Source organism: Macaca thibetana, chromosome 10 (assembly GCF_024542745.1).
Source record: "Macaca thibetana thibetana isolate TM-01 chromosome 10, ASM2454274v1, whole genome shotgun sequence".
Classification (NCBI taxonomy): Eukaryota; Metazoa; Chordata; class Mammalia; order Primates; family Cercopithecidae; genus Macaca; species Macaca thibetana.
Window position 1 is genome coordinate 15,117,106 of NC_065587.1, and position 27,358 is coordinate 15,144,463.

The following is a 27,358-nucleotide window of genomic DNA, read 5'->3' on the forward strand; positions in this document are numbered from 1 at the left end:
AACATAGAATCACCTGTATCTAAGTTTCTTTGATTAACTGAAACAGAGATAGACTAGCCTTTTGAAAATGTACTATTAAGATACAGGATGGAAAATTGTACTCCTGCCAAAAAATTAACCAATTTATTCAAATAGAACTTAGAAAATTATTATATGAGTTTATGTAGCTTTATTAATTCTCCAAGTTTCACCAGTAATGAAAGATTATTAACACAAATAATAAGATCATGCCTAGTTAGAGTGACCGTATGTCCTGGCTTATCCAGGATAGCCCCGGTTTAAACCTATTATCTTCGCATAATTATTAATAAATGACCCCTTTCTCCCTCAAAGTGTCCCAGTTTGAATGATAAACTATTGTTTACTCTCCGTATATATCCTTTAGGTAGCATCTTAAAAAAGCAGTCTTTCAAAAGGAAAACATGATGCTTAATGAAAAGTATAAAGAAAAAGATACATAGTTTATTGAAGAGGAATGTTCACTACTGATATTCTCATGTATCCTTCTAGTCTTATTTTCTCATATAGAACCTTAAAACATAACCCAAAATGGTCACCTAGTTCAACCCCCTGTATTCTTGACCTTGCATTCTCTGCTAGAAATTTTTAGTGATTAAGAACTTGTTTTTTTCAAAAGTTATTCCATTGTGGATCAGACTTTCTACCATCTTATTCACCATCATCCAACCACAGAACAATTTTTGGTGATAATTATCAAACTTATTAAATAAAGAAATACACAGACTGTAACATTTACGTTTTCTATACATTTTTGCCAGAATATTTTGGTATATCATCTCTTGCATGGATATGTATTAAGATATTGAATGTGTTGAAACTGTTCAGCTCTTCAGGTAGTGCTTATTAAGTCCACTAAAGAACTACAAATATTATACAGCCCAGAAGTAATTACTGAGATTTCTAGCAATTTTTTTTTTCTTTTTTCTAAAATCAATAGATACTAGATGTACATATTTTCAGGGTATATGTGATAATCCGATACATTCATATAATCAAATCAGAGTAATTGGGATAGCTATCACCTTAAATATTTATCTTTTCTTTACACTAGGAGCATAGCAAATATTTGCTTAACATGTTCTCATTACTTTTCTCAGGTGGATTTCTGGAATAATGGGGATCTAGGTTTAGGTTGGGCTTAAGTTTAGGCTGTAGTTAGGGGAGAAAAACGCCTATTCCCATTCCTTAGACACAAGTAATTTGCTATAATGTTTTTCCTATTATCATGGCTTTTAATTTCATGCAAAGGGAAATTAATTATTTCTTTCAAAGTATTATCAAAATACTTTTTTGGAAGTCACAGTAAGTAGGCCTTTGTGACTTTCAGTAGAACTTGATAGGTAATGTTGGAGTGAAATGGCTTTTTTTATTATATTTGAAACTGAATTAACAGTGCATGTGTTTCTGAAGGGCTTAATTTTTTGTTTTTGTTTTTTTTTTTTTCTTTTGTTACCATTATGGGCTTTAGTTTTATTTTTTTTTTTATTTTTATTTTTTATTTCTGTGTTCTGGCCATACCCAGGAGATCCGTCTGCTTTTGATTTCTCCCTTAAAAGTTACATGGTAAATTTTCTTTCTCATTCTTCTGAGATCGAAAAATTCAAAAATTATACAAATTTTAATAATATTTTTACAATGTTCATTCTATTGCTTGTTATTTATTGCAGTCTGAGGCCAGACTAAAAAGGTGACAGTTACTTGGCTCCTATATGTCCTCGATGATGTCAAGGCAGGCTGTGAAATTGTTGTCACACTTTGTAGAAGTTTTAACTACAACCATACACCTAATAAATATACCATTCTTCAATTTCCAGAAGTCAGCTGGTAAATCACTCATGTAACACTGGTGTGTTTAAATGTTTAATTTAGAAGGACTTTGAGGACTGCGAACTTAGAGGAGTATAAAGTGTAGAGACCTGCATTGCCCAGCACAGTGGTCACATTTAGCACTTGAAATTTGGAGAGTTTAAACTGAGGTGTGCCTATAAGGGTAAAATGGACACCATTTCAGAATTAGCACAAAAAAAGAATGCTAAGCATCTCACTAATAATGTTTTAATATTGATATCATATTGAAGTGTTATGTGTATATATTGGGTTAAATAAAATACATTGTTAAAATTAATCTCACCTGTTTCTACTTTTTAAATGTGATTATTAGAAAATTTTAAATTATGTATGTGGTTTGTATTATATTTCTCTCTGTAGTGCTAGTGTAGACAGACATGTCAAAATCATTTTTTAATTAAAAAATAAAGTTTACTTTTTTAAAATCTGGTTTTATTAACAGGAGTTTAGATAACAAAAATTCTCCATCTGTTTACATAGCTGAAATATTTCCTCTTGTTCAGAATTTGAGATTAAATCTATTTGTTACAGATTATGTAATCTATTTGTTATATATATTATACCTGTGTAGACTGGTTCAGTGTTTGATAGGTTGTATGATCATTTAGAAGCTGTTCTACGATCATTTGGAAGTTGTTCTAAGGAAAATATTTAGATTTAGACATAATTTTACTAACTTTTTTTTTCCAAAGCAAGAGATCAGAATGACCAACTTAATTCGGTTTCTAAGAGCAAAGTGACAAAACATGAGTTCATGTAAGCAGGCTTTTCTACTGATGACTTTTAAGCCTGAATAATCTGTGAACATCTTTAGCACAGTTTCTGGCACCTTTTCTAAAATGCTAAATTTTATTGAAGAAATAGTGTATTCTAAAAATGTTTTAAGATCTGAGTTCATGTTATTGAAACTAAATTGTGAGTGTGATAGATAAGGAAGCATGTTTGGGTTGATAGAAAATCACCTGTTTAAAGTTTAAACATGAGAGAAAAGTATTTAAGAACAGAACTTCAAAAAATTCTACTAATACCTCTCACCTTCCTAATCATGGACTTTAATTCTAAGAGGTATGTATTAATTCCCTATGACTTCTGAACAGATTACCACAAATTGGGTGGCTTAAAACCACACATTTATTATCTTACAGCCCTGGAGGTCAGAAGTCCAAAATGGGTCTCACAAGGCTAAAATCAGTGTGTTGGGTTCTTGAGGAGGCTCTAAGGGATCATCTGTTTTCTCACCTTTTCTAACTTCTAGAGGCTGCCCACATTTCTTGGACTATAGCTCCCTTCTGTCTTCAGAGCCAGCAATGGCCAGTCAAGTCTTTCTCAGGCTGCTTTACTCTGATTCGGACTCTCCTGTGTCCGCTTTTCACTTATAAGCACAGTACAGTGGCCACATTGGGCCACTGTGTTATATTGGGCCCAACCGGATAATCCAGGATAATCTCTCTATCTCAAGATCATTAACTTAATCGCATCTGCAAAATCCCTTTTGCCGTGTAAGGTAACATATTCACTGGCTCTGGGGATTAGGATGTGGACAACTTTAGGAAGCCATTGTTTGCCCTATTGCAAGGTCTGTTTGTCTTCAAAGCAAATAAAGAAATCCTCTTACCTTTATGTTTCATGCTAAGGAGTCCCAGTGCATCAACAAGGCCTTCTTCCTCCTATCACCCCAGGGAAAAGATGCTTATAAAGATTGCTTTATTTTTATATTTTTGGCATCTTGATTCGCATTTCCTTTGGTGTATAAGCATCTTTCTTTATGAAACACTTTTAAAACATTTGAAAGTGAAATTTTGTTCCAGAATGTTAAAGTCATTATTGAGAAAATCTTATCCAAGCAGACATTGATGTTAAACTTTGTCATTTGCTGACTGTAAAATTTCAGTGCTCATCATACCACCTTCCATTCTTTTGGATGCAGTTATCACTAATGTTCTTTCAACACATTTCAGAAAAGAAGGTTATGGAAGATATTTAGCAATTAGATTTGAAAAAAATATAAGGCTTTTAGGACTAATATCATTTAGTAAATAGAATACTGAACTGAGATTTGAAAAGGCTTAGAATTTTCTCACCATTAGCTGTATATCCTTGTGTATTTAATCTCAGTTTGACTCAGTTTCTTTACCTTCAACATGAAACCAACATGTCTATTCTTTTTACTTCATGGTTATATTTAAGAAGACAAACTAGTACGTATATTTGTATGTGGGTGTGTAGATATAGTCATAATGCTAATATCAAAAACCTAGGTCTTAGTTTTCATATAACTTAATAGTAATCCAACTATTAATTTACAATGTATTAATTTAACCTAAGTCATAAAAGATATGACTGTGAGGACCAGTTGAAATACAGCCAAAATTCTTCTAAAGTGTGATATTAAAATTCATCACTCTCTGTGACCTTTCTTTAAAAGTTTGACTTTCCTGTTGGAGGACTCACCAGGATTAGAGAACTGGCAGCTTGTCTTCAGCAGGTGCTAGTGTAGATGACAAATGGTGTAACTAATTATTAATGTGCGCCCTTTTATACCTTGTGGTGTCAAAGTGGCTATAAATGTTGATATCAGCATTTCATTTATGAAAATATGTTCCTGTTGATATTTTCAACAAACTTATACATTCTTTAGGAGAATATTAACTGAAGTTACCAGTAGTAATTCTTTCCAAGCAACGTACGTTTTAAAATCTCCATCAGCTTAGCGTTGCACTTTCAAGGGTATTTGTGATGTCCAAATTGTGGGTGGAGATCATCCATTGGAATTCTCCAAAACGCCACCCACCCACATAATCACTTAGAATGCTGAGTTACCGGATCCTTCAAAACAATGGAGTTGCTTTTATAAAATCTTATTGAGCAACGTGCTTTGTTTACCGTGTCAGTTAAGAACATGGTTTATATAGAGAGAAGTATGCTCATGTTATTAAGCAGCTAGGCAGAACTTCAATTAAAATTAAAGGGTTCTGGGTTATCCCATAATGGAATGTTCAAAAAATGCTAGCAGGACAATGAAGTTATTGGCAAATGAAGACTTTGCAGAAAATCCTAAGACTTTACCACTTTGCAGATATAAGCAGCGTGGAAATTGTTTGTAAAATTACAGCTGCAGAGTAGAACAATAAGAACAGAGCAACTAGAATGAAGTGAATATGATGTTTTAGGAAAGTCTTATAAGTATATAGTAAACGCTCCTAGTGTTAAAATTGGTAGTACGTGAATGTCGGAGTGAAGGTAGTCAACTCCCTGGTGTCCTGGTTTGTCTACTTGATGAGTTAAAGCTCCACTCCATTTTTGTAGTATCTTGCAAGGAACAAATAAATTAATCCTAACTTACTGTACCAGCTGCACTGCTGTTTTCCGATATCCTTTTTCTACTGAATAGTGAACAACTGATGTCACTAATGTAGATCTCGTTCCCATTGCCTGTTGACTGTTCCTTTTTTCTCTATATATAGAAAGTTACTACTACCTTTAATAGCAAATATAAAAATCAATAAGTGAGTAATTTAGGCGAATTTGGGTTAGCAGTTTTCTGAAATTCAATTGAACATATTTTTACTCTGAGTGTCAATCTGGTCATTTAAAATGGGCATTGAAGAAAAGTTATAATTGACCACTGCTTAGCGATATTTTTATTTGCTTAGAAGAGCATGAATGCTTTTCTCTTCCACACCCAGTACATACAAAATTATACAACAACTATGTCCTAAATTATCCTGTTCCCAAAGGAGTAGTAGTGATATAAGCAGCCGGCAACATGGGGCTAAAATGATTAGACCTACTTTAAAAAAAATCTCATTGTGCAACGTTGAACCTGAATGTCAGATTTCATGTAGCAGTTACTGGGAAATAATGGATTTGGGATGTCAGAGAGTCAACTTAATTAAGTCTTTTTTGGTATTACATAAAGGGGCATATATATTAAATTAATAACATGAATTGAGAGAGAAAGGTAGAACGTTAAAAAATCTTCAGATTCTTGGTTGAATAGTTTGACCCAAGTAACTCTGTACCTTAATTTTGGTCTGGCCTCATATGCTTTATGTTTTATTTTATTGTGACATTGCTGTTAATTATTATTATTACAGTTCTTTATTCTTTTATTGGATTTAATTTCCCTTCACCAATATGCATGGACCAAAAATGTGACTTTGGGAGACTATTGCTGAGTTGTTGCTGATGTCAGTTTCATACTATGATATTTTTTCTCTATTTACCAAGAGATCAGTATTTCAATATAACGATGTGCATGTTTTCCCCCCTTCTCCCGCTGCATGCAGGGATTCGGGTTCGTAACTTTCGAGAATAGTGCTGATGCAGACAGGGCCAGGGAGAAATTACACGGCACCGTGGTAGAGGGCCGTAAAATCGAGGTGCATGTCTTTAATAATTCAATTTCTGGTTTTATATTTTTATTTCTGTTTTTTCGTATTGCCTCACTTATTTCACATTTGGAACCCTGTCTTGTGTGTGCGTGTGCACATGTATGTGTGTTTGTATCTCTGTCTTCACCTTCTTGCACTAAAATGTATAAAAGTAACACTTCTATCTGCCTCCCTCCTCATTTATTGGTTGTTTGGGGGTTTTAATTTTGACTTTTTGTGTGTGCGTGTGTGTGTGTGTTTTTCATTTATGTTTTTCCTTCAAAATGTTCATCCTTCTGCTCTCTTGATTTTTTTCCTTTGCTTCAGTTTGCAGTACTCTGAATTCCTGTGATCAGGCCTAAGCAAAACTAATGTTAAATTGTCTAAAAACTATCCAGTTTATAACACTGTGTTCTGTAATGAATCAAGGGGCCAGCCAATATCCTCTCTCTTGGGAGGCCAGTTCGCCTCTTTGTGCACATGATAAGCACAGAATAGAAGATTCTAGAGATTGTGGGGAGGGAGGAAATAATCCAAAACTCATGTAGTTTTTGAATATATCTAATATCAAGAATTTTGATATCTAAATTTTTATGGATAAAATTCTTAAACAGAGGGTTTGATGGCTGGCTGGCGAATGTACTGTGATGATGACTAAGTCTGCCACCTGGTATTCACCAGCCCTTTTTGATAACACATCGAAGGTTAACTGGCTCCTTTCCCCTTTCCCAATTTTTTAAAGTATTAAATGTAAAGGCCACCATTTTGAGTAAGATGTCTGCATATTTTGCTTTTTTTCCCCTCCTTTCCAATGGTTTAGCATTTAGGGCCCTTCACTTGACTCACTCTTTCCATGGTAACTATACACAATGCTGGCGATGGTGCCCGTTGGCGGTAAGTGAAAAAAGCACTAGAGAAGAAGCTTTTAAAAATGTAATTACAAAACAATTAAATAAGAAAGAAAAAGTCCATCTGCCATCTCACATTAACACTACAAAATGTGATTTGACTTGTTGTTCCTCTTCCTTTTCCTTTCCCCCTTTTATTTTCAATGCTGTTGAGTAATGCCGCCTGGATTTTGGATGTACATATTGTTTTGTAGCAGTCTGAGCTGTTTGATTACTGACTTCATGGTGATTTTTTTCCCCTTGCACATCTTACTCAGAGTTACTGAACTCCAGTTTGGCTGGTTTTATTAATGCACTTCCTGCCCCTACATCCTTCCCTACTTTTCCTGTTTCCCAAATCCCCGTTTGTAGCTCTGATTGTTCTTTCTTTGCCCGTTACACCCTTCCTGACTTTCTCTTTTCTTTTTCCCTACCTTATTCTCTTTTTCCAAATCCTTGCTCCTGTCCTTTTCCCTATTCTTCCTTTCCCATCCCTTCAGTTACACGCAGCTGTTGGTCTCTTTTGCTGACTGGTGGTTTCTGATTGGTTCTGGCCATTTTTCCTTTTAAGTGCTTGGTTGCTTTCTGCTCCAGCAGCTGGTTTCAGCTCTTGCTCCATTCTAATCCTTGTCTGTGAGAACCTTGCTTTTCACTTTCTCCCCTCTTTCCAAAATTTATTGTTTTTTCTTTCTTTTATTTGTGTGTGTGTGTTTTTTAACTGCATGCTCTCAGTCTCATCATTGTTGTATCCCATTCTTTCTTTTTAAATGTGAAATGTTTATATTATTTGGTGGATGAAACTAGAGTAAATGGAGTTTCAAGCTCTTTCCTCATGTAGGGGAAGTATCACTGTACAAATCTCAAAAGACATAGGAAGTTTTTTTAGTTCTAATTCTACCTAAAATTGGTCTTTTCATCACACAAATTTATTACCATACAAATTGAACACAATGTAAATTTGAAGAGGCAAAAATAAGACATTTCTACTTTATGCTGCTTTTTTCAATTGGCATGTTTTATGACCTGACAACACAGTGTAAGTCAAGTTCTATGGTGGGACTTTACCCTCCTTGCAAGAGCTTTGAGGCTGGTTCTGTCACTGGGCTGCAGTATGCTGGCATCTCAGTTCCATTCATCTTTTCTTCAGCAGCACCGTCTTTGTAGCGCCTGCTTACTCTCGTACTGAGAATGCTTTAAAATACGCAGTTCTGTAATGAGGGTGGAGAGTGCCATAAAACAAAATAAATAAACACTTGATTTTCTCAATTCTTTTAAGTGCCTACTTTAAGGGCTTTTTTAAAAGTTTTGTTCCTGAGTTGATAGACCATATAGTCTAGAAAATTCAGAATGGTCCTGAAGGCTGTCAACATGGGAATCTTAGGTTTCTATATTTGTTTACTGACGTCAGACAGTAAAAATCTCGGACAGACGTATTTAAAATGCTGAACATTAGGACAGGTGAAATCAGATTTATTTTATCACCTTTCCATCAATCTGTTTCATAACCCATGTGGCAAGCCTCTGTTTTATTAACAGACTTCAAAGTGAATTGCTAATATAGTTGTTTCCTATTTACTTTTTTCTATGTTTTCCTTAGTGCAGAGATTTCTCTGTTTAAAAGATGTCCAAAGATTTTGCAAATGTATTGTCTTTGGAGTACTGATATTTGGAAACCAAGAAACTCATTTTACTCTTGTTATCCTCATTTAATAAGAACTTTAATTAAAACACTATATATTAATATTTTATATTGCTGTGTTAATTATTTAAATCAATGCTCCCAGAAATTCGCATTTTAAACTAAGTACTATGTTACTGGATGTGCAACTTTATGTTCCCTAATGTGGTCCACTTCTTCCCTGCCCTTTTTTCTCCTTGTTATTTTTAGGTGAATAATGCTACAGCACGTGTAATGACCAATAAGAAGATGGTCACACCATATGCAAATGGTAAGAAATTATAAATCATCTTCGAAAGAGTGTTTATTCTTCTGTAAATATATTAAGTTTTTATAAACTTCTAAGAATCTTTATTTCAGTCTTAAGACAGTTTAATTTGCATTGAAGAGTCTCTTTACCTGGGAGAGTATTTTATGTTTACAACATAACTTTGTCATTACAATTGAGCTATGTTTTTTAGGTATTAAGGTGTTATGTTCTAAGTAAAGTTCATCTTTTACACAGTGCAAACATGCTATCTAGTTGCCTACTAACCCAAATTGGATCCCACCTGAGCACCTTCTTTTTCAGGTGCTGTAGCTCTTTGTAATATGTTAGACTTGTCCGTAATACCCCTGGATGCCCACTGACTCTCACTTCTACTTCTGACTCTCATTCATCTGAGCATAAGTGGAATAAGTTATGATTTTGGACCCATTGCTCTCCTTAGGCCTAGAGGTAACAGCCATGGGTATGGTTGTGTGTGTGCCATTTTCTATTTCATGATTACATATTATATAGTAAGGTTTATAAGTGTTTCTCATTGAGAAGGAAATTTTCTATGAATAATTTGTTACATCAGTTACCAAATTTAATCTAGACTCATGGTCTCTGAATAAGATGGAATATAAATTTAATCTGTAACCCAGTGGTGGTTTTGCAGACTGTGTTGTGCAGAGCCAGTTTGGGGGAGAAAAAGGAAACCAAATTGATTGAATCCTAAGGTCTCAGCTGTACTGTAATCTGAGCAATTTATGGTTCTGCATAAGATTTTACTAATATCTAGAATAAAGGGGGGAGTGTCTGCTGCTTTTGTAAAAAGTTTGAACCTACTGTTAGAGTGTGGCTGTATGTGCCACTAATGTCTTAAGAAGAAACGTATTGGTATTGACTATATCCCATAAAGTCTTCAATAAATATATTTAGCCCAGCTTTTCACAGAGATGATACAAATTTATCAGCATAATTTGCATTTTTCCTACTCCTTTTATCGGTATGATACCACTGCCTCCCACTTTAACTTTTATTTTCTTTTCACTGTTCTTACAAAAACAAGTCTCTACAATTTTGATAAAAACTCAAAGTAAACAAAATAGAAAGGAGAGGCAAAGAATGTCAAATTTTCTTTACTTCTGGGAGAAATACTGTGACAGAAAGAGCCTCTGACTGGAATTCAGAAAACAGACATTCTGCTTCTAGGTTTGACACTTTATTTACTCCATGACAGTGGACCAGTTTTTTAACCTGATTCTGTTTTCGTATTTATAAATTAAGACCACAGATTTTTGGCACCAGGATTTTTTTAGAAATTATTGAAACTCAACCCTCCCAGCTTATTATTAGGAAATGAGACCCAGAAAAGTATAATATTGACCTCAGATTGCAGATGTGGTATCTGTTTTACCTTCCTCCTTGGGTTTTGTGCAGGTCAAAAGACATTTGTGAAAATACATTATAATTGTCTAAAACTAAATATATTCAAAGTATTGCTAACAGCATATCAATATACATCCATTATATTAATTTTTGTTTTTGTTTTGGGAGAGAGTCTCTCTGTACTCCTAGGCTGGAGTACAGTGGTGCGATCTCAGCTCACTGCAACCTCCACTTCCTGGGTCCAAGCAATTCTCGTGCCTCAGCCTCCATAGTAGCTGGGATTACAGGTGTGTGCCACCACACCCGGCTAATTTTTGTATTTTTAGTAGAGACGAGGTTTTGTCACGTTGGCCAGGCTGGTCTCGAACTTCTAGACTCAGGTGATCCGTCCACCTCAGCCTTCCGAAGTGCTGGGATTACAGGCTTGAGCCACGGTGCCCGCCCATTATGTGGATTTAAAGGGAATGCCCAGGAAATAGTGCCATTGGTAGGAAACAAATTTTTTTTTTTTTTCTTTTTTTTTTGGAGACAGAGTCTGGCTCTGTCGCCCAGACTGGGGTGCAGTGGCGCTATCTCGGCTCACTGCAAACTCCGCCTCCCAGGTTCACGCCATTCTCGTGCCTCAGCCTCCTGAGTAGCTGGGACTACAGGCACCCGCCACCACACCCGGGTGATTTTTTGTGTTTTTAGTAGAGATGGGGTTTCACCGTGTTAGCCAGGATGGTCTCGATCTCCTGACCTCGTGATCCTCCCGCCTCAGCCTCCCAAAGTGCTGGGATTACAGGCGTGAGCCACCGCACCCTGCCAAAAAAAGTTCTTTTTTGAAATATTATTCTAAATTAATATTCAGGTTTAGTAGGCAAATATTATTTTAAATTAGTATTCAGGTTTAGTAGGCAAGAAACCTTCTGCTATTGTGTTAAAGGTCCTAAGGAGAATGTGTTGGGTTCGTCCTAATGAATTCTCAGTCAGCATTCTCATTTAGGTTGGTTGGAATCTCTTAATTTGTGCAGAAATGTTGCACAGTATTTGTGTAATTTGATATTGCAGAATATTTGTGCTCTTACAATTCAAGTGGTATTTGCGCCCAAATTTTGCCAAAATTTTATGTGGAATATTGAAGAGACATTGCATTTTATGAGCACATAAAATGATGAATAAGAGGTTGGATTGAATCAGAGTGAATGGATTTTCACTTGAATAATGTTTTGCTTACGGTCATTTAAATCTGGTAATTTCAGTAATTCTTTTGAAAAGACCAGTTGTGGCTGGGTGCAGTGGCTCACACCTGCAATCCCCAGCACTTTGGGAGGCCGAGGCGGGTGGATCACTTAAGGTCAGGAGTTCAAGACCAGCCTGGCCAACATGGTGAAACCCCATCTCTACTGAAAGTATAAAACTAGCCAGGCATGGTGGTGCGTGCCTGTAGTCCCAGCTACTTGGGAGGCTGAGGCATGAGAATCACTTGAACCCAGGAGGCGGAGGTTGTGGTGAGCTGAAATTGAGCCACTATACTCCAGCCTGGGCAACAAAGCAAGACTCTCTCAAAAAAAAAAAAAAAAAAAGAAGAAGAAGAGGCCAATTGTGGCCCTTTTCTTTTCATTCGTATATTTATAGAATAATGTGGCACAATGCTAGGGTCTTAATATAAAAGAAGACAAATGAGTCAGAAAAATAATGTAGAGTATTTTTGCTTATTATATGTAAAATTCAATTAATAAAATAAAGTTTTCATGTGGAATTCTACTTTTATTCACGCTCAGTGAGCAATAATACATTATTCCTTTTTAAAATATACTTGCCATATTCTTATAAATATAAAAAAGGGAAAGAAGAAATAAAGTTGACATTAAACATAATGTTATTTGGAAACTCTTAATATTTATAAATATTTAAGGTAACATTCCACAGTATTCTGGTGTTCTTTAACTAAAAAGTCTGATTAACTTAAAGGTGATTGTTACACATTAGAGCCTCAGAAAACATGCACTGAAGTTGGGAATGTACTTTGAATTTTATGATTTCATGTCTTTCATTTTTTAGTTGGTGAACCCTAATAAAATCCCAATGGTAAATCCCAGTGAAAGTGGATTTCAGTTTACCTAGAATACCAGCATTGAGTCAAGCATGGAGTCAAAGATCTAGGTTAAATTTGAGTTCAGCCCATGGATACTTTTATTAAAACAGCTAGAGTAATAAGCAGGGTTAAGAAAGTGCATCACAGTGTGGTACAGAATGACATATAGTCGGCCTTCTTTCTTTTTTTAAATGAAGGATAGGTCATCCAGGGTAATTCTGTGAGAACACTGTACCAAACTCTAGGATTTATTTCTATTTATTTTTTCTCCTCTCATTCCCTCTCCATCTTCCTCCTCCTAACATCATGACCCCTGCCAAGCCCCCCAACCCCAACCCTTCATTATCTCTTCACTGTGTGCTAGTTCTACTATTGTTGCTCTCTCATGTAAACCCCAAGCTGGAATTCCAAAGAGAAGTTGGTCATAGGCAAAAATAGCCCCAGAGATGGCCGAAGCCAACTTGACATGCATTGATCATCCCTTTCCTCAAGTAGTCTTAAATGCTCACCCTCCTTTTTGTGTGTTTCAGGTTGGAAATTAAGCCCAGTAGTTGGAGCTGTATATGGTCCGGAGTTATATGCAGGTAGTATTTAAGTAAATGTTTCCACTTGTGCTACTTAATTGTAATAGCATCTGTTGTTTTTCAATTTGCTATTCCTTTTTAATCTTTTTGCATTTTTTAATTTTTTAAAAAATCCAATCAGCATCCAGCTTTCAAGCAGATGTGTCCCTAGGCAATGATGCAGCAGTGCCCCTGTCAGGAAGAGGGGGTATCAACACTTACATTCCTTTAATCAGTAAGTAGCCTATGTTGGCCTGGCATAGATTTTGACTATTGTGAGTGAACTGTCATGTACTGGGTTTTTTTTTGTTTGTTTGTTGTTTTTTTTCCTAGTATAGTACATAACTGAAATGGAAATTTCTTGAGAGGGATGTTAAATACTATCCCAGTGCCCTGTCCTGCTTTACCTGTGCTAGAATTTTCCTGACCAAATATTAAGATGGCACAAAGCAGAAATAGTTGGATAAAGGTAGAGGGGGTAAGGGCAATGAAGAATATTTTAGTCTGTACTTGATGATAAAGAAAACAAAAGAAGCAAGTATGTGTAGAGCATATTATACATTTCCTTGGCAAGTCAGCCACAGGTTCTCCAGCAGAGGATCACTTAGAAGTACCTTCAATATTATTGATTATTATCAGCTCCCTTGATCTCTCTAAAGTCATTTTGACCTGAGCCATTTTACTGCAGCAAGAGGTATAATTAAACAGGACTCAGTGGACATGGAATCAATGTCTCTGCATGCTTTCCAAAGGACAGCACACTTAAAATCGGCTCTTAGAAATTGTCTGCCTCTTTAAAGGACAGGGGAGGAGTGGTTTCCCCCACCTTACATTTGTGGATTAAAATGTTTTAAATAAAAGAATGAAATTGACTAATGAAATGTCTAAAGACTATTATGTACCTTGGAGGTTGGTACCATGTAAAAATCTCAAAAGAATGTTCTTTTGAGTAGTAATTATTATGTGCACATAGTAACATTTGGAAGCAGGGTTAATAACTGACCGGTTGAAGAGTTTATGTCAATCTGATTTAGACTGCCCACAGTAATTTGTCTCTTATGATGGCAGTCATTCTCAGAGCTTCTTGACCTGTTTCTCAGCAGCTTGCATTGTAAAGCCGAAATTGAGAAGGAACAGAGAAAGCTCACTCAAGATTTGTGATGAATGAGGCATGGAATCTTTTGCTTTTGCTTGTGGGGTCTCTCTTTCCATTTCTTCCCCACTGAGAGACCCAGGGTAGAAGGTTTATTGAATGCATGCCACCTTTTCAAAAAACATGTGGTTTGTATCTTTTCATCTTTTCTATCATTGGTTCATAGCAAGTTGTGACTATGTACCCTCTATTGAATGCAAGTTGAAATTTCTGTCATATTTTGGGTCTCCCTTTAGTTCCTGGCTTCCCTTACCCTACTGCAGCCACCACGGCAGCCGCTTTCAGAGGAGCCCATTTGAGGGGCAGAGGGCGGACAGTATATGGTGCAGTCCGAGCGGTACCTCCAACAGCCATCCCCGCCTATCCAGGGTAAGCATTAGATTCCAAAATCAATATGTTTCTGAAATAAGCAGTTGGACCAAAAAAGAATACCATGGCCCTCTCATAACTTCTGGGATGTTGCCGTGTCACAGAGTAGACATTCAATGAATATTTGCAAATTGACAGATTAGATGACAAAAACCAAAATATACCATCATCAGAATGTAACAAACTGTCAATTCATTATATAAGTCTTCATTTTGGCCACCTTAAGCCCTCATGGTAATGGCTTAAGACAGTAGCCAGAACTGTCTTGTGTTTACTAGCAGTGTGTTGGCATGAAGTTCACTCAGCAGCGCACGAATATGGATTAACATTACTGCAGAGAACCAAAAGAGGAGCTCGAGATTGTAGTACAAGCCTGCATCTGCTGTGTTCACCCCTTATCACCACCCCGTGTTGGGGCGGAGGCTGTCACATGTGTCCTCCCCTTTGGTTTCACTGCCTGGGTGGTGAGCAGCAGAGCTAGTTACCCACAATGGATTTGCTTTCTTTGTAGGAAACGGATTAAAAGAGGTTAATTCTAAGATGAACCAAGTCCAATTGAATCAAGGGAGAAAGGGAGAAGTAGGAAGAATTAACTGCAGTTGGCTTCTGAATGATGGTAAAACGACGACTGTAGCTGAGCATCCTTCACCGTTTGATTTTTTTATGGAGGGTGTCTCATGCAGTGGAATGATTCCATAGCAACAAATAAATCCTTTGCTACTGAATGGGGAAAAGGAGTGAAGATGGCAGGTTTTGTTTTTAGGGGTTTCTCAGTGTCAGCCTAAAATGTAAATTTTTATAAAGAGTGGTCTTTCCTCAGTCAGTTGTACCAAGGACTTCCTCATCAAAGATGTGACATTTCTCTTCATCTTTTCTCTGCCAGATATGTCAATATGACAGATTTTTTTTTGTATTCTTACGGAAGAATAGGTAGCAGCAGAGAAGCTTGTTGGCTGCTACTTAGTTAAAATATAAAGGAAAGGAGCCGCCTTTGTATGTCCTTTTCTGACAGCAAAATTGGCTTAACCTTGAGGTGTACTAATTTAGCATTCATTCATTCATTAATAGACCAAATGGACGTACCATTAGAAGTTCTCCATTCCTCAGAGTTAAAACATTTTTATTAGACAAGGTATGTTGAAGTGGGCAGGCTCCAAAAGACACTGGAAGGGAACTGCTTCAGAAATTAACTTCTGTTTGGAGTTTGTAGACATTTAAATCACATGCATTCCATCATCTCCATCTTATGCCATTACTTACTTTTATTTTAATCCTTTTTCTCTCAACTTGACCTTTGACCTTCAACCTCTGACATCTCTTTAAAGAAGTGAATATGCAGTATTATTTCATCAAGAAGTATTCAAATGAAACATTAAAAGGAATCTTTTGGAAGTTTTACACGCTAGGAAAATTGTTTGTAAAATGTCTTCCATTGTAATCCAAGAGAGTTTACTGTCATGTTTGCAAAGAGAGACTACTCACCAGAAACATGGGACTTCCTTATTTTGTAACACTGCTGAATTACTTTATAAAGTGGTTGAATTTAGTCCTGTTCAATGTAGTCATTTCAGTATATTGGCCAAACTTGAGAACCCCTTCTCTACCAAGTCTGTGTCAGGTATATATTTGCTCAAAGATATTTTAATCTTTATGTCTAATCATATCAATTTCTGTGCATTACATTGAACACTGATTTCCCATGTTTTCTTTTTATTAACTAAACCACCTGTTTACATGGAAGATGGCAAGGAATAAGTCCAGTATTTCATGGGAATGGCCTAGAATTGCTTTTCAGCTTAGTAAACTAATTTCATCATTAATCATTATGTTCTAGCCTCCTTGTGGCATTTGATACGGAGAATATTGGAATTCTTCTAGAATGTGGATGAATATTCCCAATAAGTTATTTGACTTAGGGTAAAATGTATTTGTGTTTTTAATGCCAGCCCTTCTTTATAGAAGGCTTGTTTGTAAATCTTTACCTATATTCCCTTACTAAGATCTTTGAAGTTTAGTTAATCACCACTTGGCCTCAGTGCTTTCCATTTTATCAGCCTTCTCATTTTGAACAAGTTGTTTTTTTCACTAAAATGCAATTGAGAGGCAGATTACTTTCTAATATCAGACTTTAACTGCAACTGGAGACTATGAAAATGAATGGGACTTAGCTAAATGAGCATTAGAGATGAGTTTGATTTGCCTGTTGTGTGATACAAGGGCATAGCATATTTGGGGCATTCCAAAATGTGACCATACTATCCTGTAAATACAACCAAATGTCATTGGAAATAGAATTAAGAAACATTACACCTACCTGTAAGAAACAAGTTATTTCATATTCAAGTTAAAAATATGATTTGATGACTTTACTTGTCAGCTTGTTTATTGTAACAGAGAAGGTAGTGGTGAAAATTTCCAGCTTTTTAGTTGAATAACCAATAAGCATGTAAATTAAAACAATCTGATCTTGACTTAACAGAGATGAAGAAGAAAGTTTTATCTTTTATCTCTACTGCTATTCCATGTCTTTTGGTCCCAAAATAATGTTTTTGGGGAAGTCTGTATGCACAAAAGTACCTCAAAAGGTTGGAAATCTGTATTTAAGAATATAGTGTTGCTTAGGTTTTTTTTTTTTTTTTTAAGAAAAAGTCATGCATTGTCTGTTTGCTACAAATTCATTATCTAAACAGGAAAATAAACCTTCTATTCTTAACCAGCTACCTTCTCAGTTTTATTCTTTTAAATAAGACAGGGCGATCTTTGGTCAAGCCCAGAACTTCAGTTATCAATTGTAGTTTTCAGAATTCCATGAATACTCTTATGGTCAAAAAAGAACCCTTAAAATCTTCCAGTTACTCCTTCCCACTCTGGATTATATTGTTACTATCTGGGATCCCCACTGCACCTTTCAATTCTTGGACCTTGGACCAATCACCTTAACCTTTAGCTCATTATCTCTGCTTGTGAAAGCAATGCATTGTGGGTATTTTTGGTTGTGTTTTTTTTTTTTTAATTACATTTCTCTGTTTACTTTGGTCAGAATTGATTGACTTGTTTTTCTGAGGTGTTGCATTGGTTCTTAAAATGCTGAATAATAATACTTTGCATGCTTGTGTGATCAGCCAAATCTTATCGCATGTCTAATGTGCAGGGTAAAAAGCAGGTGATGTATGGATATCAGAAAAACATTTACGTATTATTACAATACTGAAAACAAAATACTTAAACGTAATTTAAAAACGTACTTTGCATACAGGCCCTGCCCTAGTGGAATTCTTTGGGTTCAGTTTTTCATGTTAAACTCCTCTTCACCCCCACCCTATTTTGTAAGCTCTTTAAAAAGAAACTTCCTCCTAGGGCAAGCTGATTTTTTAAAATACTCCATATACAAAAAGTTGTTTCCAAGCCAGCAGATTTTGGATAGATAAAATAGGCTCTTCCAGGAGTGCTTTTTATTGTGTGAATCCTACTTTAATTACCGAATATCCAGGTTGCGCATTCCAGTTTTGCACACCTTTCCCTCTCCTCGCATGTCCCGGAGCTGTGTAACCTTCGTGTGCACTTTCACATTTTCTCACCAACCTGCCGAGGCCCCAAGCCCAGGTTATGTATTCATACATCACCTGCCTGTGTAGAGCGCATGTGCATGCTGCCGTCCTCAATAACCGGAATGTGTTTCTGTTCTTTTGTTTTTTTTGTTTTTGTTTTTGTGTGGATTTTCTGCAGTGTGGTTTACCAGGACGGATTTTACGGTGCTGACCTCTATGTAAGTACACACACTGGGGCCTTCTCGACCCCATCCCCTGACAAGCCAGCCTTTTTTTTCTGTTCTTTGGTTTGGTTTGGTTTTTTTCCTTTTAATTTATTTAATTTTTATTTTCTTTTTCCTTGTGGATATATATATATATATATTTATATATTTAAGAATGCAAGCATGCTTCTCTGCCACTGCGCTTGCCCCTGGGTGCAAAAACTAAGCCTTTGGGTTTCCTGATCATTGCAAGGGTCAGTCTACTGGACATATTCTTTTCCCTTCCCTATACCCACAGATGTTCTGTGGATCATTAATTTACTTGTGAGATGATCAGCAGGTTTAAAGTCTTTTACGATTGTCGTGTCATTTGCATACATAAATAACAGGACCAGCTTAGCCTTAAACCAGCTCTCTCCCTTTTCTGCTTTTCTTCTCATTTCACATCCCTCTTTAGGTCATTAGAGCTGTGATTTATGTAGAGGTTAATAAGCTTTCTGAACTGTACATTTTCCTATTTTACATACTTTGAGAGAATATGACCTTGTGATAGCCAAATAAGGAACCGATGCCAGCAAAGAGTGTGTAGTAATGAGAAATCTCCAGATATTTAGTTATTAAGAGCCATTGGGGGAAATGAGTAGCATAATCAGCAACCCAGACTCTTCTTACAGCCATTTGACTATCATAGAAGATTTGCTGATTCTACTAGCCATATTAATATGTACTCCATTATTTAAACTGTCTAGCTATCACTAAAGTTCCGTGATTGGTTTGTCACGTATTATTTAAAATGTGGACAAAGTGATATAATTGACAAACTAGAAATTTTTGAGTTTTGAAGTATTTTATTATGACCTCTCCAGATGGACTTTTTCTGAATGCAAGCTTGATTTAGTCACTCAAGTCATCAAGGGAAAATTTTTTATAAGAAAAACTTGTCAGCATGAAATGATTGTGTGGGGATTGGTTAAAATTGTCTAGAAATGCTTTCTCCACCCTTACTTTCCAAAATCAGTAAGAGGACCTTTTTAGTGAACTGTTTGCACAGTCTACCAGAGATTCTCAAGCAACCTAAAAAAGTTAATGCACTTTCAGAATGCACTCGGAGGTTTTGTGTTTTGCAGGAAGTAGAGATGAGATAATACAGTTCTTCGAGGTACAGGTGACTCACGCATACTACTTAGAGTAGGCCTGTAAGGTATGCCTTAATTTAATAACTACTTGAAGGAACCTTAGCCATGATTTGGTCCAACCTCCTAAATTATAGATATATTTCTCAGAGACTTACCCAGAACTACATAAATTATTAATACAGTCAGGCATAAAACCCAACCAGTCCATATTTCACTACCTCTCTTTGAACTTTAGTTAAAATCCACCTTTTTCCTCAAAATATTTTCAGCAAGTAATGAAAGATATCTTTTTTCCTATGTTCACAATGAAGCTTGAGAACTGGGGAATCTATCCTACTTTTACACCAGATTACACATTTCTAAATACACATACTTAAATATGATGGTCGCATGTACATCTCCCATATACATTAGTGTTCATATTCTCATGAAACTCATCTTTGTTATTTAACTTGTTTTCTTGAAATCTGATCTATTAGAGCAAGATTTTCCATTTGGATTATTTCTTAAATCAAGTTTTTTTCTCTAACGTGTTTCTTATTTGGGGATTTTTTTTTTCTTAAATACAATCTATTTCTGTCTTATTAAGACTTGCCTACTTTGGGCCGGGCACAGTGGCTCACGCCTATAATCCCAACACTTTGGGAGGCCAAGGCAGGCAGATCACGAGGTCAGGAGATCAAGACCATCCTAACATGGTGAAACCCCATCTCTACTAAAAATACAAAAAATTAGCCGGGCGAGGTGGCAGACGCCTGTAGTCCCAGCTACTCGGGAGGCTGAGGCAGGAGAATGGCATGAACCCGGGAGGCAGAGCTTGCAGTGAGCCAAGATTGTGCCACTGCACTCCAGCCTGGGTGACAGAGCGAGACTCCGTCTCAAAAAAAAAAAAAGACTTTCCTACTTTGGCCGGGCCTGGTCGCTTATGTGTGTAATCCCAGCACTTTGGGAGGCCAAGGCGGGCAGATCACTTGAAGTCAGGAGTTCAAGACCAGCCTGGCCAACATGGCAAAACTCATCTCTACTAAAAATACAAAAGTTAGCCAGGCGTGGTGGCACACACTTGTAGTTTCAGCTACTTGGGGGACCGAGGCAGGAGAATCACTTGAACCCTGGAGGCAGAGGTTGCAGTGAGCCGAGATCACAACACTGCACTCCAGCCTGGGTGACAGAGCTAGACTTCGTCTCAAAAAAAAAAAAAGACTTAACCTTGTTAAGTCAACCAACCCAATTTTTTTTAACAGTTCTCTTATTTCCTTACTTTACAATGTAAGATTTTGAGACACATGATTTTTCTGTTCTTGTTACTAAAATACTCGTTTTTATTTTTCTGGTTTTTTTTTTAAATCTACTAACTGGATTACCTTGCTGAGCTAAACACAAGTAATTCCGTGATTTTGCTGAAATAATTTTTTTTGACCAGTGGCCCCTTGTTAATGAAAGTAATTAATAGTAATGTTATTATTTTTTAGTTCTTACCTTAAAGCAGAGTTACTTAGAGAAAAAAAGTTGGTCACTAGTGCTGAAATAACATTCACGCCCACACATGAGAAGCAAGAATATGAGGTAACTACTGAGTTAGGCCTAATACAACTGTCACTTTTAAAACTGCGTATTCTATATTCCACATGTGAGGGAGCAAAGAATACTTCTTCAGAAACACAGACAACAAAAAGCTGTCATTGTGCCTTTGAGTTTGTGCTACTTCTCTCCGTACATTTCTCATCTGTGGAAATCTGTCAGTATACATTTAGTTCTTATTTCCTCCGAAAGGCATCTTAGAAATAGAAGGAATAGAGAGTTTAGTATAAAAAGTGCACCAAATTGGAGCTTGAAGAGAAGACACGAGGGAAAAGATTTTAAATTGCTGGTTATGCTTAGTTAAGTGAATTTAGGCTATTAATTGTGCAAAGTTTTTGTAATCCCTTTCACTGTCCCATTCGTAGACAGTGATTCCTGCTAGCCATTTTCTTTCTGTTTCTTTTATGGCACATTCCTCTCTGGAGAACTGATCTAGCAATTGTGTTCCTAGTTTGTAAAGAGACCCACCGTGATAGGATTTGGGAGTGTGGCAGCTAGATTATGTATCCACCCCTCCCTCTTCTTTTTTGGCCAGTAGAAAAGGCATAGTTCGCCCTGATTCACTTTTTAAATGGGATAACAAACTGCTCCTAATTCACCTCCTGTGAAAAGCATGCTTGCATCCAAAGGAAAGAAAAGGCTGGTGGGCCCCTTAGCGGGCTTTTTGTATGATTGTTTTCCTTCCACAGCTGTGTTTTTTGAACTGCTCTTCCTGTGTTCTGTTATAGAATAGTCTTACAGGAACCAATCATTAGCGCTAAAATACCTCAGGTAGGAGTGCCAGTGTGACCTGCCAATCAATCAGATTGTGGATTGCAGTGAAAAAATTGAATTATACTAACCATTCCAGCTCCACGTTAGAGATGGGAACAGAGGCTTTTTTGGACAATCAAGACTTGTGAGCGTGTGATCTAAGCCCTGCTACCTCAGCAGTGCCCACAGTCACATTCCGTACATAATGGCACTTCCTCCAAAAGTGCTCCTGTCCTCTTGACACATATCCCAGCCAGTTGTGTAATATGCACTGTCCCATCACTGCTACCTCTTTTAATCTGTCAGTCACATTTACCTGTGGTATTTAAACTGTTTTTTTATATTTAGATCTTAGCAGTTAGGGACATTTTCTTACTACTATAAATTTAGAAAAGAGAAAAAAGAGGAAGTAGAACTGTACAAATAGGATTCCTGAATCCCACCTTGGGCCCTGTAGTGAAATATCAGTAGTAGTTGGACTGTGCTGCTATATAAGTTTGAAGTTGCCTTAAAAATCTAGACATACGGGACTCAAACAATGAGACATGCATTTCCCTTGGCCTCTTCTCCTTTCACCCGAGAAGATCAGTGAGTTCATTTTTATAATAGCATACTTGTTAGAAGGATTGCTGATAGCTGGATGCTAGGAGAAAGAAAATAGTCGATGGCTTTTCACAATCCAGTTTATTTATGTGGCTACCCAGCAAGATTTTGGAAATGAACTAATTTGGGGAGATGTGGAATAATAATGTTTGAAAGGTTTGATTTATTGAAAATCATCTCTCATCTACCATAGAAATAATAGGTGGAAGACATCAAGTTGATCATAGCAATTTTTCCCCTTAACCCCAATGTTAAATAATAATAAGATAAAATTTAAATACTTTAAAATTTTTTTCATAAGTACTTTTCAAAGGAGATAGACCTCAATCAAAAGCAGTGACAGTATCACCATTATTGTAAGTTTCTGTGTTACTCACATTTAATCAGTGATGCCATTTTGCCACCAAAGAACTCTATAATATCTCCTAGAACCATGGTTCTTAGCAGGGGTGGGGAGGTGGGGAGGAAAAAGAGGGAGTCAGAATCATCCAAGGATAAGTAAAGTGATTTCTGGAGGCCCAGCATTAAACCCATGCTAGCTGGAATACATCTCTGCTCTGCTGTAGTGATTTTAAGCATCACACCGGCCATTCCTTACCCACCCCACCTGCTGCCATCTCCCAACCCTCCTGCTCTATTGATCTATACACTACATGTAGGTAACAAGCTTTCATTTTGTCTGCTGGTCTTGAAATACACACTCTCCTCCTCAGTGTCACATAATGTCATTGTCTTCCGGGTAGAAAGAAGGTGTCTTGACATCACATGCTCACCAAAGTCCTGTTTTAATGTAAACCTAAAACAAAAATATAATAAAATTAAGGGCTAGGTTAAAATCAAGACAAGGCAAAAGTCTACCAGTGTGAGATTAAACTAATAAATATGCAGATACAGGTCAGATATAGGAGGGATTATATTCTGCTCTAGATTAAAACACAGCTACAAAACTGTGCCGAAAGATCATATGGTCAACGTGGCAACATCGTAAAGTTAATTAGGTGATAAAATTGGTTCAGAGCAGAGTAGAAAAGCCCTAGGAGATGACATTGAGCCATGAAAAATTGAGACTTTAACAACTGCAGAAAACACTGGAAAGGATCTTAAAGCCAACTTTTCAAAGGCATTTTCCTTTGAAGAAGCTGGAACTTGAAGTCAGAGATATGTTACAGATATGTGAAAAAGTAAAATTCCTAAACACAGGAAATATTTTAGAAGAATGCTGTGGACTAGAATATACGGTTGTTGACAGAGGACAAGCATACATGTGAGTGCTGTGGGTCAGGACTGAATTATATTGCCAGTGTCAGGCAGGTTGAATAGGGGAGCGATGGAGCATTGGACAGCCCCACTGGGGATACCAGGTGTCATTCAGAATGAATTGCGAAAGAATAAGAATAATTATTTTTAAAGGGGCATGTGTGTATCTGAATCAAGCTTAGCCAAGCCAAATTTATCCAGCTATCAGAGTTCCAAAAAGACGTCCGTGTGTGCCCTCCTACATTAGGGTGTGCTGTGGCCATGCTAATCCCCATTTTTTGTTTTATTTCAAATCACACACAGATAGAATCTGCAAACTGCTTCAGATCAAACAGGTCTGATTGTGTGTAAATACATATGTCCTTTTTAATTTTTATTATTAATGGTTGCTTCAGTTTTGCATCAGTGCATGGTTAAAAGCAATACACATCAGCTATTTCATGACTTCATATCTCCAAATGAATTATTTCTCCTCTTTTTTTGTTTGTTTGTTTGTGCAGTCAGCTGAAGAAATGTTAACATCTCACTCTAAATCTCTCAGTGGAGTCTCTGTTCCCTTCTCTGATATAACAGATGGGTTACTGCTTGTTATAATTATTAACATTGTGGTGTGGGCCAGGGCTAGGGTGGGCAAGATTGACTATTTCTTTGGGCTGGGGAGGGGCCAGTCGTTAGGGTATGGAATGTTAACTCAAGTGGTGACTGACTGTTTCCGTAATACCAGGTCGTTGTGGCTGCACGCTCTAGTAATTGAGGCTGTGTACTTCACCGAGCTTGTGGTAGAGCCTAGGGCAAACCGCTGTCCCAAGAGAATGCTGGGATAGATAGAGTTAGCCAATACGAGTCTGAACGTGGTGATTTTGCTGGTTGTTTTAGCTCCAGATGTTGGCATGCTTAGTTTTTAATGTGATTAATAAATGTGGCGCCATATCCCTCCCCACGCCTGAACCCTGTCTCTTCCTCCTCCTTCCCACCCTTGTTCTTTTTGAAAAACGTAAGAAACAGTAATGAAAACCTTGGTGTTTCAAACTGCACTTTGTTCTCATGTTTTATAAAAGCCTTTAGATTTGCTAGTAAGAGTGAAAGTTGAAAAAATGGTTTCTCAGCCTGAAATTTCTATGCACTTTGAAATCTGGAATAGAAATAAATATATCTGAATTTTCTTTGTCTTACATTTTATGATATGTTTTGTTGAATAAAGCAGCAGAAATACTTTCGAGTAAGCGTGTGTGTGTGTGTGTGAGAGAGAGAGAGAGAGAGAGGAATACATCCATGACACACAATTAATTTTTCTACTTTTGGAGTAGCCATTAGTGAATTACCAAGTTAGTTTAGTAGGATATTGCCTATTTATCCTAAAATAGTTGTTCTTTTAAAGATTTCTCTGTAATGCCGTTATTATAAAGTAATTAGGAGAATAATCATGTTAAAGTCATCTGCTTTAAAAAAAACAAAACTATTAATGTGTTTTTTCTTAATGCTGATATTCTTCTCCAGCCTTTTGTTTTCAGTAAAATATTTGCAACCCTGTTCTGTTTTCCTCCGAACACAACTGTTCTGAACAAACAGTTCTTCGCTGTTTTGAAAATCAGCGAACTTCATCGAGTTTAAACTTCAAAGTCAGAGTTGACTTATAAAAGAAGGAAACTGCTACAGATAGATTCTCTCCATCTCCTTCAGGATTGGAAGGAACATTCTTTTCCATAGTCTGATCCATTTGAATTGTTTTGGTTAGCAATAACATTACTCCTAAACCACCACGGTTCCGATGGCTTCCTGTAGGCCTAGGAAAATGAGGGGAAACTGATTCTGCCAGCAACCTCACTTAGAACCTGTTTTTTCCAGAATGGGTAGAATACAGCTCAAAGCCATGATTTGCTAGAATACTCAAGATCGTACCTCCAGTAGTACCTCACTCAGTCTTCCTGAGAGTCAGGTGTGAAACCTGCCCTTGGATGAGTACTTTTGAACCTCAATATCCCTTTGCAAGAATTCATACCTCTGCCGTATGGTGTAAGACTTCAGTTTTTAATGTTTTTACTTAGGTAAACACGAATTGGGCTGTAACTGCTTTTATTGCCTTAACTTTAAAATTTTTTTAATGTTACTCTGATGTTTGGAGTAATACTAAAGAGTATAATGCTTGCATTATAAAGAGTATAATGTTTGCAAAGAAGTTTTACTAAATAGCCCTGCTCTAACTTTACACTAGCAAACAAATTCTAAACTAATGGAACCACCTCTAGTTATAATGAAAAATTACTAGGGCTCATTTTAGTGTTAAAATTCCAACTGTAATTAACGTTTGCTTTGTTTAACAAATGCTTTAAAAAAAAAAAAAGGTAAAGAAATACTTTAGTTAGTTAAATTATGTTGTGGCCAGGATGTACAGCTTTGCCCAGATCTGTCTGGCCTGCCCATTTCCATAGACCTGGCTAGAATTCCGAGGAACCATGTTGATCAGAAATGGGCCCCAAGGGTGCTTCTTGCCATGTTCCCATTCATTACCATTTCATTGTCAGTGTTTGGCAATATTAATTAGTCTTCATATATCTCTAGAAGGGTTTGTGATTAGGAAGGAAATTTTACTTTCTAAGTCACTCATTTGAAAAACAAAGGAGGAATAATGTATAACCACTGAAAGCCAGTCAGGGATTTTTTAAACTACATTTGAAACTATCCTGAGTTCAAGCAGCATACACTTGAAGAGCAGGAATAAATTTCCCCTCACAGTGCAGTTTCTTCATTTAGAGAAAGCATAAATTATATAAGAAAGAAGCAAAAGGCTTTAGAAGCTCATAAGAAATTATAAGTATTTCTAAATTAAGGTGTGACAGAAATAAAAGAAGCAAGCTAGCACCTGCCACATAAGATGGTGAAGAAGAGCAGGGATCCCATTAGAAAATAGTTGTTCTCAATCCCAAGAAATGATACAGAAGTAAATTTGAAATTTCTGTTGTAGATTTAGAAAAAAATCGAACATTTGAAAAAATAGAAAGTAGAAAACACAGGGCAAAAACCTTCAGATATCCATGAGAAATGGGCACATTTTATCCACAGAAATAAAATGTTCATGCTATTGTTCACTACTGAAATGATATTTAGTTGGGCCAGTTGAACATAGTTGTTTTTGATAGTGAAAGGCCAGTAATAAAAATTTGCATCTGAATTAGGTTTAGGTAAAATAGATGAATTCTAGAAGGGAAAAGAAAAATAATAAAAAGTAGAGTTTGCCACTTTTTAAATTATCCTGTCTCATGTGGCATTTGTTGTTGTGATTGTCTCTTGAAATGCTTTCTGAAAGAATACATGGTTCTCTTTTGTGTATTTGAGTTACCTAAACTGAGGTGAAATAGAAGGATATGATGGTTTGAAATTCTTTAGGACTGAGAGGATATTTGGACCATTGGAAGAAAAGCTCAGAGTCTACTGTAAGATTAATATGTAAGAATCTCAAAACCTTTTAGGGAAGGAAAATGCAGTTAAATGCTAGAAGCAGGGTTCCTGATCTATTTGGATCCAGCCAAAGAATCCTCAGAAATCTGTAACTGATTTGCTCAAGTATGAAATGTACATCTGAGTTGGCAGACTTCCCATAAAGAGCCAAGTGGTCAATATTTTTGGCTTTGTAGGACATTGGTCTCTGTCACAAGTATTTTCAAAAACAGGTGG

The 27,358-nt window shown here is 36.6% G+C and overlaps 1 protein-coding gene across 31 annotated transcripts in view; it reads left to right on the plus strand.

Annotated features, from left to right (window-relative positions):
• Window positions 1-27,358, plus strand: part of RBFOX2 (RNA binding fox-1 homolog 2) — a 296,547-nt gene that overhangs the window by 260,755 nt on the left and 8,434 nt on the right. For 6 of the 31 annotated variants that reach the window (XM_050806236.1, XM_050806237.1, XM_050806265.1 and 3 more), the window contains 7 exons: window positions 6,159-6,251; window positions 9,018-9,078; window positions 13,051-13,104; window positions 13,226-13,318; window positions 14,461-14,605; window positions 18,332-18,371; window positions 24,187-24,263. In XM_050806236.1, coding sequence (XP_050662193.1) covers window positions 6,159-6,251; window positions 9,018-9,078; window positions 13,051-13,104; window positions 13,226-13,318; window positions 14,461-14,605; window positions 18,332-18,371; window positions 24,187-24,263 — 563 coding nt within the window. Of the gene's footprint in view, window positions 1-6,158; window positions 6,252-9,017; window positions 9,079-13,050; window positions 13,105-13,225; window positions 13,319-14,460; window positions 14,606-18,331; window positions 18,372-21,801; window positions 21,845-23,989; window positions 24,022-24,186; window positions 24,264-27,358 lie in introns of those variants that run through there. The other 25 variants (XM_050806242.1, XM_050806243.1, XM_050806264.1 and 22 more) reach the window with 15 other exon arrangements.